This window comes from Sciurus vulgaris (assembly GCF_902686455.1).
Source record: "Sciurus vulgaris genome assembly, chromosome: 10".
NCBI lineage: Eukaryota > Metazoa > Chordata > Mammalia > Rodentia > Sciuridae > Sciurus > Sciurus vulgaris.
Window position 1 is genome coordinate 123,437,818 of NC_136470.1, and position 16,119 is coordinate 123,453,936.

The following is a 16,119-nucleotide window of genomic DNA, read 5'->3' on the forward strand; positions in this document are numbered from 1 at the left end:
TTCAGCTCCTTTGAAGATTATGAAACAGATGAACCTGCCTCTCCCTCTGAATTTGGAAACAAAGGCAATAAAATAAACTCAAGCCTTTCAGAGAAATGTGGAAAGCTTCAGTCAGTAGATGAAGAGTAGATGCCAATGTCTACATAAAAGGAAGATATTTTAAAAGATTCTTTTCTTGTGAAGAGATGCCCTAGTCTGCATACCGCTTTTTAAAGGCTTTGATTTCTCCAAGAGCGTATCTGCACTGGGAACTTAAAATGCTCTTAAGCAATGGGTCTAGATACACCCTCAGCCTTAGGTGACGCCTCCAGTTTGCCTGAAACTTCTCGCAGAGCTTTTCCTTGGAAGTGGACATTAGGACATGCCACCCATTACCTTCCAAGTCTGCCAAATCAGCACCCTGCACCCCTGAATGTACCATGGATCTCTTGGGACAGTGCCAAGCATTTAGTTCTCTGCACAACAGCAGAAGTCGCCCTCAGTGTTGGCCAGCATCCCTGAGGTCCTTAAGGCTCCTATGGAGCCTAGAAGAAACCTTCACTTGCAGAAAACTTGAGTCAAAAAATTACTTCTGGAACTTGAAAAAGTATTAAGGGCCTCCAGAATTGACTTAGCCCTAGTAATAAAAGCACTGCCAAAAACATCTCAGAGACTTCTTTTAATTTTGTGTACTGGAGTTCAAAGATCTTGAACTGACCTGGTTCAATGTTAATTTCACAATGACCTGCCAAACTGCTAGTCACTTTACATCCTCAGGTATTGTAACCACTGGGCCTTCCAAACCTCTGGCAACCTCCCCATCCTGACTGTGGATCTTACATAAAACATCAAGAAAAAAAAAAAAAAAAAAAGTACAGAAGTTGACTCATACTTGAAAAAATAAGGTCTTTTTATAGTAACAGTTGTAGAGAACTATTGAATGATTTTTCTCCAAATTAATCGATGCCCCTATCTTCACTCTAGCAGAAGACCTAATCAAAGACTTAAAAGGAATGGCGATGTGCTGTATGAAACATTACCATATTCCTTTCTTCACTGAACATCAGATGAGGCCAATAGCAAAAACCTCAGTCCAAACATTATTCCTTACTTCAGTTGAAAAGAAACTGATAAACGGCTATTTCATCCACCACCTCAGTATTCTTCACAGAAATGGAAGAAAACAGTGATGGCACCCATGAAAGAAAGCTATTACTATAGTGAGAGATGTCATTTCAGAATCCCACATTTTCAGCTGGCCACAGTGTAGCCAGATCCTACAGTATGGGAGGATGGGGAAGGATAAAAGTTGAAAAAACAAATTACTAAAAGGATGGGTATTTCTGATACAAGGAAAAGAACCTCCACCCAAGCATCCTTTAAATATCTGTTCATCAATTTTCCCCCTAGACCTTTTTCTTTTAAACAGCATTTAAAGTATTAGAATAGCTCCCCTTTCTATTCCACCTTTGGTTCCCTTGCTGATAGAAAAGCCAAGCACCGAAATAATAGAAAACTTGGGAATGGCAAGCAGAAAGCAGAGACAGGGAAAATTTAGCAAGTGATACCAACTAATAGAGTAAGACAGCAATACTGCCTGTCACAGGAACCTCCCAGTTTCCTGTTATTTTACCTTCATGATTAGAACTGATCTTCCACTTAACAGTGAAGGAAATAACTATTAAAGCTATCTAGAGAATTTAAAGTGACTGAAATTTTAGGAAACAATGCATGTAGTATCCTAAACATAGGATTATTTATGATACATAAATTTACCAGCAATCCCATTCATTATTTACCAAGGAAATAAAACAACTTCTTAAAATGTCAGATAAAAATATAAAAGGAAATATTTAAGAAACCAGACATGGTTTAAAGGTTTGTTATCCATAATGACCTAAACTTTCTGGACACTCAACAAAAAATAAAACTAAATTCAGTTACACAATATACATTTTTTTTCTCCAGGCTAGGTGGCACACACCTGTAATCCCAGCAGCATGGGAGGCTGAGACAGGAGGATCACAAGTTCAAGGCCAGGCTCAGCAACTTAGCGAGGCCCTCAGTAACTTAGCGAGGCCCTCAGTAACTTAGCAAGATCCTGTCTCAAATAAAAGATTAAAGGACTGAGGATGTAGCTTAGTGGTTGAGCACCCCTGGGTTCAACCCCTCGGTACCAAAAAAAAAAAAAAAAAATACTATTTGACTTCACTTTATCTTGTTTTTTTTTGTTTTGTTTTGTTTTTGTTACTTTTGTTTTGGGGTTTGTTTTTGTTGTTGTTTTTGTTTTTGTTGTTGTTGTTACTTAAGTTCTCTTGCTTTCACGTGGGTCAGGATTTGGTTTTAAAAGCCTGTTATCCCAAAAAGTAGTTTTCAGAACGTATAAAGTATGCTATCAACACCATCCCAATATAATTATGTTAATTGGGTTCTTCAAATTATCACATTTTCAAGAATTATATGCATGTATTTCATTGTACTCCTTTCTTAGAGCTAAATTCAAGGAGTGTGAATTCTGAGGAACTAGGATAGAACACAATTGACTTTCTTGTAAAGATCATGCTAAATGTAATCATTATTGCTAAACTGGAAATTTCAAGTTGTTACACTATCCCAGGTCCCTTGACAGATGATTAGGTTGAGAGTTATTACCTTAATGCTATTTAATGGAAATGAGTTTATAGCATAACATAATTGCCAAGGTAATCAAACTAATAAAATTCTATGTATTTTCCCTACATCTTGTACCATTCAGAGTGTTTTTAAAACTTTAGGCTGATAAGTCATCTGCTCAGCTTTTGGAAATGTTAAGGTGTGTTTGAGTGGAGAGGCTGCATGTCTTTTGTTTTTACCTTTTCACAAAGCTAAATAAAGTTGTCAAATATGAATCATGTTTCACTAAGATAATCACTGCACATTTCTGGTTTTACACTTGCAACTCATTTTTATATCTGAAAAGGTAATGCTATAAACAAGCTTGAGTTTTCAGAGTAACTCTTTGAACCCCCGGGAACACTGAACAAAGGTGTGGAAGGATATCTTAATCTGAGAGGTGCTTTCCTTTGGGAATAAGGATCAGGGTTTGGGAGTGACAGATTCACTGGAATCAGGACTTCAAGCCTTACCTATCACATATTCATTTAGAGGACTGGTAACTGCATGTTATTGGGTGCCTGAAATTTATTTTTTAAGGGAAAATATGTAAATTACCAGCAAGTTAGATTCAGACACTAAACTTTGGAACTCATTTTCCAAAGCACTTGTTACCTATTGTATGAAAAATTTTGGACCGTTTTTCTCATCTATGGCAAAACTTTTACTTTTCTTCAGCAAAGTCACCACTGAATCATTTTAGGAAAACAAAAAGGACACAATGAAATAAAAGGAATTCTCTATCCTAGAATCAAACTGCACCTTTTGCATAGAATGTACACTTAATGAAGGCTAACCAAAAAGATAAACTGTCAGCTCTAAAACTATTATCTATGATAAAAGATCATCTGATCATTTATATAAACAATGGACTCAAAAGGAACATTGAAGATATGCCAATCTCAAGTGCTGTTCTTGTTCTCGTAGTTTCGTATCCTGATGAAGTAAATCCAGTTACTTTAATATTTCCCTAGTCACTGGTCAGCATTTCCTAAATAACTTGTAGTATAAGAAATAATAAACCAAGGCACTGTAATTACGTACTCTTCCCCAAATTAACAAACCATTCAGAACATGCTATCCCAAATTCCTCAATATTCTACAACATAGAATTAGAAAACTATCATTTATTGATAGATTTAAGGTGTAATACAGGTTTCCAAAAATGTGGCAGTGAGAATACCAGCATAAAAAAGAGAAAACTTGTGCTAAAAACAACCTGAATTCATCATTGGCAATATTACATAACAATCAAGGTCCTCACATACTAATGATTTCCATTTTGTCTATATTGCCAACCTCCCATGCATCAAAAAACACAAAATTAATATTATCAAACTTGGGAAGGAATAAAGTACTTCATGAATTTTAAGATCATAATATTAGGAAAGTTTGGGAGATTTGCAAAATATATCCTACTCATCCATGTGTTGTACAATATCAATTTCTAGTCATTTTTGCAGTGATCATTAGTGAATAAAGAACAGATTTACAAGTTTATATAGCAGGGCATCTGGGTTCAACACAAAACTGTTACAAACTTTAGGTAAATACATGTTTCATAAACACTGCTAACACTTAAAGGAATTAAATAAAATTCCAAAACTTGGAAAGCAAATAAAGACAAGACAACTAAGAAGCATTTTCCACCATTTACTCTTGTTATCAAAAATAGTTCAACTCTTCTTGCAAAACAAAAACAAAATAGTACATACTGGACACATACAACACATTTTTCTTCCTATGGCTTTAGCCCACCCCCACCCCACCAAGAGACCAAAAAAGGGGAAAAAAAAAAAAAAAAGGAGGAAAAAAAAAAAAAAAAAAAAAAAAAAGCCCAACAACAACAAAAACAATTCTACCTGACCACATTCACAGAAAATGACACCAGGATACACTACAAAACAGAAGGAGGTGTCATCTGCTCTGTGTCCAAAGGTTTCTTCTCCATGTCTTGTACTAGGCGAGTAACCATCATTGAACATGCTGTGTGCCAAATCAAAACAACTTCAACATATGTCAGATCTCACTATAGATGGTGAACGCAGTAGAAATTGGAACTTTTCCAGCAGTATTTTTCTTTAAATAAGCACTGTCAAAGCAGCAACTCTTCTTTTTAAATCATAAGGTTATTTCTTTACACCTAGTCAGTCCTTGTTTTTCTTGGGCTGTGCTCTTTCAAGCAACTGACTAGATTTCCCTTCAACAGAATGTTTATCTTCCCAGTAAAAATTAAAGGGAAGAAGTACATTTAAACTGAAACACAGTTTGTGCTTTACATGCAAAAGAGCATTCTAAAGGAAATCCTCCTAGTTTCAAACCTACCTAAATGCACAGGCTTCATAAAAAGGCATTTTTAGTAGGCCTCGATAGAGAAGCCTTCATAATGAATAGCACCCTAAAAAAAAATAGGAGCATATTCAAAATAAAGTCTGTGGCAAATAGAGGAAACAAATCAAAGCAGCAGCCAATGGCAATAAGTATAATGCATAAATCTGGATAAGTTTGGGGGCATTATTCCAAAATTATTTTAAACAAATCCCAATTTCAAAATAAAATCTTTATAACTTTTTAAAAATTCTGTCTTATACTATATAGTCTAAATTCAATTACCTCCTTCAGAATAAAACTGCTCTTCATTTATCAAATTGAACATTGCACAAAGTGAAGGTAGAATTTAGAATTTTTTCCCTAGAAATGAGTCAGACTTAACTAGAAAGGAGGCTCAACTCACAGTTTTGGAGCATAAACAGCTAAACATCTGCAGTCTTGACTGAATTTGTTCACTCTTTTTAAAAGACAGATTTCTTAAACATTCTAATGAGGGGCAAATTTTCTTTCATAATACTGCTGATTTAAGAACTGCTACATACACCAGTAGCCAATTTTCATGATCAGAAATGGTATGATGTCAGCACAAAGATTGAGCTGGACACATCAGCTTTACAACAGGAGAAACAATGTGGCATCTGAAGGCAGCACTGAGTCTCCTGAATAAACTAATGGCTACATTTCCCAAAAAAAAAAAAAAAAAAAATTAGCACAATCTTTATGAACTGACCAGATACCACTTCCTTACACTTAATCATAAACTTTGATTATGCACAAAGCATGACCATAAACAATGAGGTTAATGTTATTTTCCTTGCCAAAGTTCATTTTGTATAAATCAGTTGCATCAGCATTTGTTCTCAAACTATGAGGTTCTGTAAGAACTAAGGACATATAGTTGTAGGGTTACTCCTCCATTATCTGCAAACTATTTCCCCGACACTAACACATATAACTTAGCAATGAAAACACTTGATACAAGTGATCTATATGCAGGAGCTCCGGCAAGTTATACCAACAGAACCATAGCTGCCGTAAAACTGTAGCTATTTTCCTACCAGAGGTAGGTTTAAAGACCCACTGATTTAACAGTCGAATCTCATGTCTATAGCTTCATCCAAACTTTTATCATCATGTGTACTGGCAGCTAAAAACGTTGTTACTGGGGACCCTGTGACATTAATTACACTGGTGCTGGTACTAGCATTACGCACAGCAATGCTAGTTACATTAATGCCCAAAGTGAGCCTGGTCTGCTCCAAGGCCTTTTCTGGCACGGCAAATGCCTCCAGCTTCTTCTCCCCGTTGGCCATATAGGAGTTTTGGCAGCCACGACATATACAATCTAAGCAGGCTTTGCGGTTAGAGTAGCAAGGGCAGCGTTGGCCGCGGCATGTAAGAACACTTGGATTTTGAGTAGCACGCCCACATTTACACCCTTTCTTTTCCTGGGGCTTTTTGTACACCGTCTTGGTAGGACTTCCTGGCATAAAATGATGACTCGGAATCTTTTCCTTGACTGCTTTGTCTTTTTTTAGAATACCTGGCTTGGTTTTAGAGTGAGATTTCTTGGATCCATGTTCATGACTCTTTTTCATGCTTTTAGTAGATAAAAGTACAGTTTTACTAATTTTGGGTGTCGTGCCTCCATTGGGAACAGTTGCTATAGGTTGAAGAGAAATTTTGCTCTCCCTTTTCACTGTCACAGGAGCAGATGCCCCCAGTGTTGGGCCTCGGATGATGGTAGAAATTGGAAGTGGCTGAACTTTCTCACTGTCACTTTCTGATCTGGATCGTTTTCTATTCAATTTTGCTACCTTCGGAGTTGCTGCTGTACATGATAACCCATGAAGTGCAGGACTGGAGGACATAAAAACATTATGGCTAAGAGACTGGGAAGAAAGCTGCAAAAAAGGTCCATTGGATACAGTGGCTTCCAAGTTCGGCTGCAAATTAGGACAACAAACATCTGTATTTGAAACAGTTTCTAAGCTGCGGAGTACTTCCTCAACACTCAGTAAAAGAGAGTCACCAGGTTTAATATCTTCACTGAAACTGCAGATATCAATGCCTGTAGAGCACAAATCAGTGGCTACCGTGTCACAGACAGGTGGCAGGCTGTCAGATAGATCCTCGGTTTTTATGTCAACAGTATTACATACATCAATCGTATTTGAATGTTCTGGTGAAGGAATATTTATACCAAATCTATCTATTGAAAGCCCATTATAAGTCGGCAAACCATTGATAACAGAACTGCCAATAGCAATGCTGAGAGTGCTTTCAGACATTGGAGATAAACCAGCTTGAGGATCAGTCGTAGGTTCTGAGGTTGAAGGTAAAGGGGAATGTGTCAAACACAAAGTAAAGGATGAATCCGAGGGTTTTTCCGTCTCCTCACAAAACATGATCCATCATTAAGCAAAGCCAAAATATCAGAAGAACAATCGACTGCTTCTATTATATCCCGTGCCAGCGTAGTCTGTGTTATATATTCACATAGTTTTTTGTAGCAGTTCACTAGGATGCTTAACTGCTTGTTTTCCTCAAACTGCTCATAGTCTTTGCACCAGCTACATGAAGGTTTCATCATCATTTTCTTGCCTTTACAAGTTTTGCAGACATAGTGTTGGCAGGTAGAGTTGGTGGGTGCAATAGGATCTTGAAGCAAATGTCCTAAGGGAGAAAAGGAGGAAAGCAATAATTTTAGTAAAATAATCCAGTTTCACATACTGGAGTTAACAAGACATTAATCTATCAAAACTAAGATGGGTTAAATTCACCAGACCAAATAAAAAGAATATATTTTATAAGAAATGGAGAAATACTCAATAGTTCACTTCATTTCCATTCTCTATCCCTATTCCTTTATCTCAAAATAGGACCTTTCCTGATTCTGTGTCCCTTCAGCATGTTCTAGTCCACTTTCTTCTCCTCCTCTTTATTAAAAAGTTAGAGGTAAATTACCAAAAACATAAAATATGCTTAAAATACTTGGGACCTCAGGCTAGGGTTGTAGCTCTTTGATAGAGCGCTTGCCTGGCCAGTGTGAGGCACTGGGTTGGATCTCAGTACGATCGATCGATAGATAGATAGATAGATAGATAGATAGAAAGAAAGAATAAAGTTATTATGTCCATCTACCACTAAAAATGTACATTTTTTTTTAAATCCTTGGAACCTCAACCTAATGTAACACTGAAGTGCTACAACATATTAAACAAAATATGATTATTCTGTGTTGGACAATGGGGAAAATATTAACAAGATTCTGTCCCTGCCCTTTTAAAATGTCTTGAGAACACTAACCAATCAGTACAAGGGCATTTTCACAGAAGAAAATACATAATTTCAACCAGTTTTTATTATACATACTTCCCCGAAGAAGCAACCATTTCTTGATTCCCATTTCAGACAAATGGTTCATAGTTAATCCAAAACAATACCTCTTTTCTCATGAATCATACAAAGAATGTTCTAACCACAACAGAAATTACAAATCAAGCTGGGCTTGATGGTACATGCCTGTAACCCCAGCAATTCAGGAAGCTGAGGCAGGAGGATCCCAAGTTTGAAGTTAGCCTGGGCAACTTAGCAGGACTGTGCCTCAAAAAAAAAAAGGCTTTAAAAATTAAAAAAAAAAAAAAAAAAAAAAAGGGCTGCGGATGAGAGAGAAAAAGATACAAACTACCAAAACCAGTAAGGACAAATGAGAATAATCACTAGTATCCTGCAGAAATTTTTAAAATTAAGGAAATACAAATCTGACAAACTCAAGGGGAAAAAAATTTGTTAGTTTTTTTCTTTTTAAGGCACTAGGGATTGAACTCAGGGGCACTTTACCACTGGACTACATATTCTTTTAATTTTTTATTTGGAGACAGGTCTTACTACGTTGCTGGTACTGGCCTCAAACTTGTGATTCTCCTGCCTCAGTCTCCCAAGTTGCTGGGATCACAGGCATGCACCACCAACCAAGTCCAGCTGACTCAATAAAAATTTTAAAACCTGAATATACCTTTTGCAAGAAATTGAAATAGTAACTTAAGAGAGGCTAACACCAGAGGATTTCAAGTTTGAGGTCAGACTGGGCAACCCAAGAAACACTATCTCAAACTAAAAAATCACAGGACGTAATTCAATGGTAGAGTACACCTGGTTCAATCTCTAGTACATCCCCCTCCACACATACACAGGGGCAAAATAATAGTAACTAAACTAAAAGGAAAAGAAATAGTAACTTAGGCACTGGGTGTAGCTCAGTGGCTAAGTGCTTGTCCTAGCATGCATGAGGTCTTGGGTTCGATCCTCAGCACCCCATAAAAGTAATTAAATAAATTGGAGGTATTGTGTCCATATACAACTAAAAAAAAAAATTTTTTTTTAAAGAGGACTGGGGATATAGCTCAGTTGGCAGAGTGCTTGCTTCCCATGCACAAGGCCCTGAGTTCAACCCCCAGCACCACAAAAAAATAAAAAAAGAAAATAAAAATAAAAGAAAAGAAACAGTAACTTAAAAATCTCCCTCAAAAGAAACTCCAGGATTAACTGCTTCAATGGTAAATTCTAACAAGTTAATGTTTTATCTTAAATAAATAGGAGGAAACCACTTCCCAACTTATTCTTTAAGCTAATTAACTACCATAATATCAAAAACCACACAAGAAATACAAATCCTCCATGAAGGTACATGAAGGTTACAAAAACTCGTAACAAAACAGTAAACAGAATCAAGCACCAAATAATCCAATAACCATCCATAATTTAAAAACTTTAAACTCGAATTTCTTTAACCTACAGCCAACATCATACTTAAAAAGATGAAATACTAATTATTTTGCACCCCCAAAGATCAGGAACAAGGAAAGAGTGACTTGCTTTTGTCACTTGTATTCAAAATTATACTCAAGGTTCTAGTCAATGCAGTAAGGTTCAAAAAAAAAAAAGGGCATTCAGTTGGAAAAGACATGAAACTCTTGGTAACAGATTATAGGATCCTATAACAAAGAGAATAAAAAAAATTTTTTTACACACAAAAACTATTTTGAACCCATAACTAAGTTATGCAAGGTCACAGACAAACAAAACATAAGAATTCCACATTCATAACCCAGAGAACACTTGCTGAAAGCAATTTATAAAAAATCTAAAGAGAGATAAGTGTACTCTCAATATGTCAAAATAGCAATCTTCTCAATCATTCTGTTAATTCAAGATCTCATGGGGGGCCTTTTTTTTTTCTTTTCTTTTTAATCTAAGTAAAGTGACAAGAGACAAGCTGATTCTAAGATTCACATGGTATCACAAAGTACCTTAAGACAGCTAAAAAGAATTCTGAAAAACAAAGTTGGAGAACTTAAAACACCATCAGATTCCAAATGTTACTATAAAGGCACATTAGCCAAGAAGTGTGGTAACAGAGCCAGGCCCCCTTGGTGCACACCTGCAGGTCCCAGTGTGCTTGGGAGGCTGAGACAGGAGGGTCCAGAGGCCCTAAGCAACTCAGTAAGACCCTGTCTCTAAAATAAAATACAAAAGAGGGTGTGGTGGGGTGGGGGGCAGGGAATGTGGCTCAGTGGTACTCATGAGGCCCTGGGTTCAATCCTCAGCATCACATAAATATAAAATAAATGTATTGTATCTACTTACAACCAAAGAAATTCTAAAAAATAATAAATGTACAAACATGCAGCACAGTTTTACTTACATCAGCAAACATGTAATAAGTTTCACTTAGGAACTTTTCAGCTACGTTATATTCTTATAGGACCACATTGTATATGTGGTCCTAGACAAAAACATTATTAATTCAGCACGATTGCAGTGTGTATGTGTGTGTGTGTGTGTGTGTATGCATGAACGCACACACACATGCACTTGAGTTTAATCTATTTTTGTAGAGTTTACTTTCAAACCATGTTTTATAAAAAAAAAAATTATATATCTCAACTTTTAAGAAAATCTAAAAAGCAAAACCAATAAAATAAGGAACTAATTTTATGTCAAATTTGAAGGTATAAACATTCAGAGATTAACTATTTCAAATGACTTTACAACAGATAGTGATTCAATTCTTGGATCTGCATTTTTATTGATTTTCACTAATTACATTGTTAACAATAATACTGACAGTAATCATAACGTTTTGGTGTCTATGAAGTAAATGTTAATGCCCTTCAGAAGCTGAATTTTATTATAAGAGAAGCAAGTTTTAAGACAGAAAAGGTTAAGTAAAAAACTCCTGTAGTCCTAAAATGACTTTCAACTAGATTTATCAGAATAAACTCACAATTTATATTTTCATCTTAAAAATGAACATTATTTCCCAGCACTATCTGTTTAAAAAAGCTCAGAAACAAGCTAGGTCTATAATTCCAGCTGCTCTAGAGGCTAAGGCAAGAGGATGGAGTCCAGAGCCAGCTTCTGCGTTAGCAAGGCCCTAAGCAATGCAGAGAGAACCTGTCTTGAAATATACAAAAAAGGGTGGGGGACATGGTTTGGTGGTTAGGTACCCCTGATTTCAATCCCCCTCCAAAAAAAAAAAAAAAAAAGCCTAGAAACAAGGACCAACCTCAGTGGCAAATGAATTCGCATAATGGTAATGAAAAACAATTTCCTATTCAAAGAAATTGGAGCTACAGGGGCAGAGTGGCCCACAGCTGTAATCACAACAGCTTGGGAGGCTAAGGCAGGAAGATCACAAGTTCAAAGCCAGCCTCAACAACTGGTGAGGCCCTAAGCAACTCAGTGAGACCCTGTCTCTAAATAAAATGCAAAACAGGGCTGGGGATATGACTCAGTGGTTGAGTGCCCCTGAGTTCAATCACCGGTACCCCAGCACACTCCCCCCACAAAGAAGTTCATTTAAAAAAAAATCAACTTCCGGATGCCAGTGAACCAGATTATTGGTTTAAAAACTAGTAAATTAAAAGGAATAAGTAATTGTCCTGATTTACTCATATGAACAATATCACCAAATTACAGATGAGAAGTTTTTCCTCATAGTAATAATCCAACTAATAAATGAATGATATAATTTATCATTTTGTTACCCCTTATGATTTTCAAATGATACAAACTAAGTGTTAGATAACTAAGAATTACCCTTTTCTTGCTTTAACTGCATCATTGCTTTCACAAATCTTGTCAATCGAAACCTCCCCTAAACTATCAAGCACCTTAAGGCATTCTGTTCCATCATTCCAAGATACTGTATTTGCCCAGTGCCCTATTTATAGAACTGCTTCTATAAATAAAATACATTATCCCAGTGTCCAATTTATAGGAGAATCTGCATTTTCATTCTTAATAATAAAGGATATATATAAGCTCTAGTTTACGATTTCCAACCTATCTTAATATACTGTGTTAATTTCACTGTAATATTCCCAGAACTGAAAACTTGGAACTTAATGAATTACAGGACTTGTACTCATCTCAAGGTCTTACAGGAGTAACCATGTCTCGTATTGAGAATTGAAAATAGGCAAGAAAACAAACAAACCACTAACTCAACCACCAGTAAGTTCTTAAGGACCTGCATTACCTGGCCTCATATAATCTACTGGATTTCCCAACCAATCCCCCATAACAAATATTTTAAAATTTTAATCTACCAATAAAGATGCCTATAGGTAGGCTGGGGATATACCTCAGTGGTAGAACACCTAGCATGGCTCAATGCCTAAAACCACACATTTTAAAAAATGAAAAAATGAAAAAGATGTCTAGAGAAACTTTTTAAATGAATTCATCTAACCATCCAACTCTCTAAAGCTTCCTAGAGGGGTCTCTTTTACACTGCACAATGAAAGCAGTTCCAGCGATATGAGGAACAAAGACAAAGATTCAGGACCTTCTTAACTGGGATCACCACTACCAGACACCTATTATATTTCTCTAAGGAACTCCCATTACCTTAAATTAAGAAATACAAATCCTCTACTATTTTAAATATTTTTTTAATGTTCTAAATGCTCTTTCCTAATTATCAATTATACTACTGCCTTTTTATAGCTTCAACTAAGTAACTGGGTTTTATGACAAAAAAATCAGAAAAACATTGTCAACTCTATAAAAATGCACCTTATTCCACAAAATCAAATGGATGGGCAATCTGAATCAAGGAGAAATATCACAAGCTGTTAGACTATACTATAAAAACTGGGGAATGATTGAGAAAAGGTTTATTTTAGCTTAATGTTCAGTACAGTTTCAAAAAACAACAAATTTGCTCTAAATACTTTCAGCCTAAAAAATTATCATTTATGACAACTGTTTTCTTACCACACTGTCTTGATTTCTTAATCTGCGACATTTCAATAAACTATTGTCCTTTACTAAGCCAAGCTGTCTTTTAATTAAATGAATGTGACACGTGTCCTGTTAAAACAAATGACGTAATATTGACCTAACAAGACTTTTAAATATACCCTTTTTTTTTCTTTGCGATGCTGGGGATTAAAAACCCAGGGCCTTGAGAATACTAGGTGTTCTACCACTGAATTACTCCCCCAGATTTAAATAATTTTAAAACCAGATTAAGATTTTAACACAAGTGCATACCTGTAATCCCAGAGACTTCGGAGGCTACCACAGAAAGATTTCAAGATCAAGGTCATCTTGAACAACTTAGTAAGCCCCAATCTTAAAATAAAAATAAAAAGAGCTAGGGATGTAGCTCAGCAGTAGAGCCCCACGGCTCTATGGTGGTGTGTGTGTGGGGCGGGGGGGATTTTTAATGCAAGAGAAAAAACTTAAAAAGAGTTTTTTAAGAGAAAGGAGCTTTAATTCCACCATCAAAAAACATTTATGCCCTGACTTCCAAATTATACTACAGGGCTATAGTAACAAAAACTGCATGATACTGGTATAATAAGAGACACACAGACCAATAGCACAGAATAGAAGACACAGAGACAAATCCACACAGAAAGTCATCAGATCCTGGACAAAGGTTTCAAAAACACACTGGAGAAAAGACAAGTCTTTTTAAACAAATGGTGCTGGGAAAACTAGTTACCATATGTAGAGGAGTGAAACTAAATCCTTAATCTCTAACCCTGCACAAAAATCAACTCAAAATGGATCACAGACCTAGAATTAGACCAGAAACTATGCAATTCCTTAAAGAAAAAACTTCCTAAAAGGCCAACACTCCAACATATAGGCATAGACAATGACTTTCTCAACAGGACCCCTATAGTTCAGAAAATAATGCCAAGAGTTAATAAATGGGATGGCATCAAGTTAAGAGGCTTCTGCACAATAAAGGAAACATGTAGGAATATGAAGACAGAACCTACAGAATGGGAGAAAAATCTATGCTAGAAGATCTTCTCAGGCGAGAATATATAAAGAATTCAAAAAACTAAAAAATAGAAAATAAATGGGCGAATGAACTGAACAGACACTTCTCAAAAGAATACAAATAGTCAATAAATATATGAAAAAAATATTCAACATCAGTAACAATTAGAGAAATACATATATATCAAACCTATACTGAAGTTTCATCTCAGAATGACAGCCATCAAGAATACAAACAATAATAAATGCTGGAGAGGATATGGAAAAAAGGAATACTTTTGCACTGCTGGTAGGATAGTAAATTAGTACAAGCACTATGGAAATCAGTATGAAGATTTCTCAAAGGACTAGGAATGTAATCACCATATGACCCAGCTTTACCACTCTTTGGTATTTATCCTTAAGAATTATCATCCTATAGTTATCATACTATGGTGATACAGGAATGCCCACGTTTACAGTAGCATAATTCACAACAGTCAAACTATGGAACCCACCTACGTGTCCGTCAATGGACAAATGGATACAGAAAATGTGGTGTATACACATACAATGGAGTTCAAAAACTGAAATTATATCATTTGCAGAAAAATTCATGAAACTTGAGAACATTATATTAAGTGAAATAAACCAAATTCAAAAGCTCGAGGGCCATATGTTTTCTCTCAATTGTGGAAGCTGGAGAGGAAAAAAGGAAAAAAAAAAAAGTAGGGAAATCTCATGAAATCAAAGAGAGATCAGTAGAGGAGGGTGGGGGGCAGGCAGGAGGAAAGAGAAAGGAAAATCACTGAGGAATGATATTGGTCAAATTATATTGCTATAACATGTACACATATGAATATGTAACAACATATGAATATGTAACAACATATGAATATGTACATATGAATATGTAACAACAAATATAGTATTATATACTACAACTAAATGCACCTATTTTAAAAATGGAAAAAAACAAAAACCATTTTGTGGACTGGCAATGTAGCTCAGTGGTTGAGCAGTTGCCTAGCAAATGTAAAGCCCTGGGTTTTATCCCTAGCACTGAGAAAAAAAAATTTTTCCCTCCAAGTTTTCTCAGTCAACACACTCTTGGGTTTTTTGTCTGGTTTTGTTTATTTCTGGTATAGGGGATTATTAGAATCCCTGAACCCCGGGGCACTTAACCACTGAGTCACATCCCCGGCTCTTTTTTATTTTGAGACAGGGTCTCACAGGACCTCGATAAGTTGCTGAGGCTGGCTTTGAACTTGAGATCCTCCTGCCTCAGCCTCCCATGCTGTTAGTATTACAGGCATGCACCACTGCACCCAGCTTAACAAGCTCCTTATGAGGTTGTAAGTTTCTCCTTTTATTAATCAGATTTAACACAGATCACTCAAATCATTGCTTTGCTCTATTAATTAATGTGCCAAAGCTAGCACCTACACTGGCTAGCATTCACCCTCATCTCTGCCCCTAACAAGAATCACTACCAGCTAGTATCGAGATTAACAAAACAGCATAAACTTGAGATCCGCAGTATCAAAATAAACTATGATTAGGTCTCAAAACAGTTTTCCCCCTATCTGTATATAAGGGATAGGCACTCCTTAACTTAAAACAAATCGCCAGCTCTTCTAATTACATAGCTGATCCCAATTTGAACAAAGCAACTGATAATTCACTGGCTTCAGTACATTTGAAATGGTAACCAAATTCGAAATGCTAACCATTCAGGGTGAGGATGCAGCTTGGTGGTAAAATGCTTGCCTAGCATATTCAAGGCCCTCAGTTCAATCCTCAACCACACAAACACACACACACACACACACACACCCACACACCACACACACACACAAAGAAAATCAT

At 36.2% G+C, this 16,119-nt stretch overlaps 2 protein-coding genes and 1 long non-coding RNA gene across 8 annotated transcripts in view; 2 read left to right on the plus strand and 1 right to left on the minus strand.

Annotated features, from left to right (window-relative positions):
- Window positions 1-928, plus strand: part of PPP2R3A (protein phosphatase 2 regulatory subunit B''alpha) — a 150,090-nt gene extending 149,162 nt beyond the window's left edge. For all 6 annotated transcript variants that reach the window (XM_079155007.1, XM_079155008.1, XM_079155009.1 and 3 more), the window contains one exon: window positions 6-928. In XM_079155007.1, the coding sequence (XP_079011133.1) occupies window positions 6-129 (124 nt within the window). In that variant the 3' untranslated portion in view covers window positions 130-928. The remainder of the gene's footprint in view (window positions 1-5) is intronic.
- Window positions 929-3,740: 2,812 nt separating this feature from the next.
- MSL2 (MSL complex subunit 2) overlaps window positions 3,741-16,119 on the minus strand; it is a 30,205-nt gene continuing 17,826 nt past the window's right edge. The window contains 2 exon segments of the mRNA XM_079155244.1: window positions 3,741-7,369; window positions 7,372-7,638. Of these exon segments, the coding sequence (XP_079011370.1) occupies window positions 6,048-7,369; window positions 7,372-7,638 (1,589 nt within the window). The 3' untranslated portion in view covers window positions 3,741-6,047.
- LOC306670915 lies at window positions 15,057-16,085 on the plus strand. Its single transcript, XR_013766534.1, has 2 exons — window positions 15,057-15,131; window positions 15,180-16,085. It is a non-coding gene; the product is annotated as an uncharacterized lncRNA (long non-coding RNA).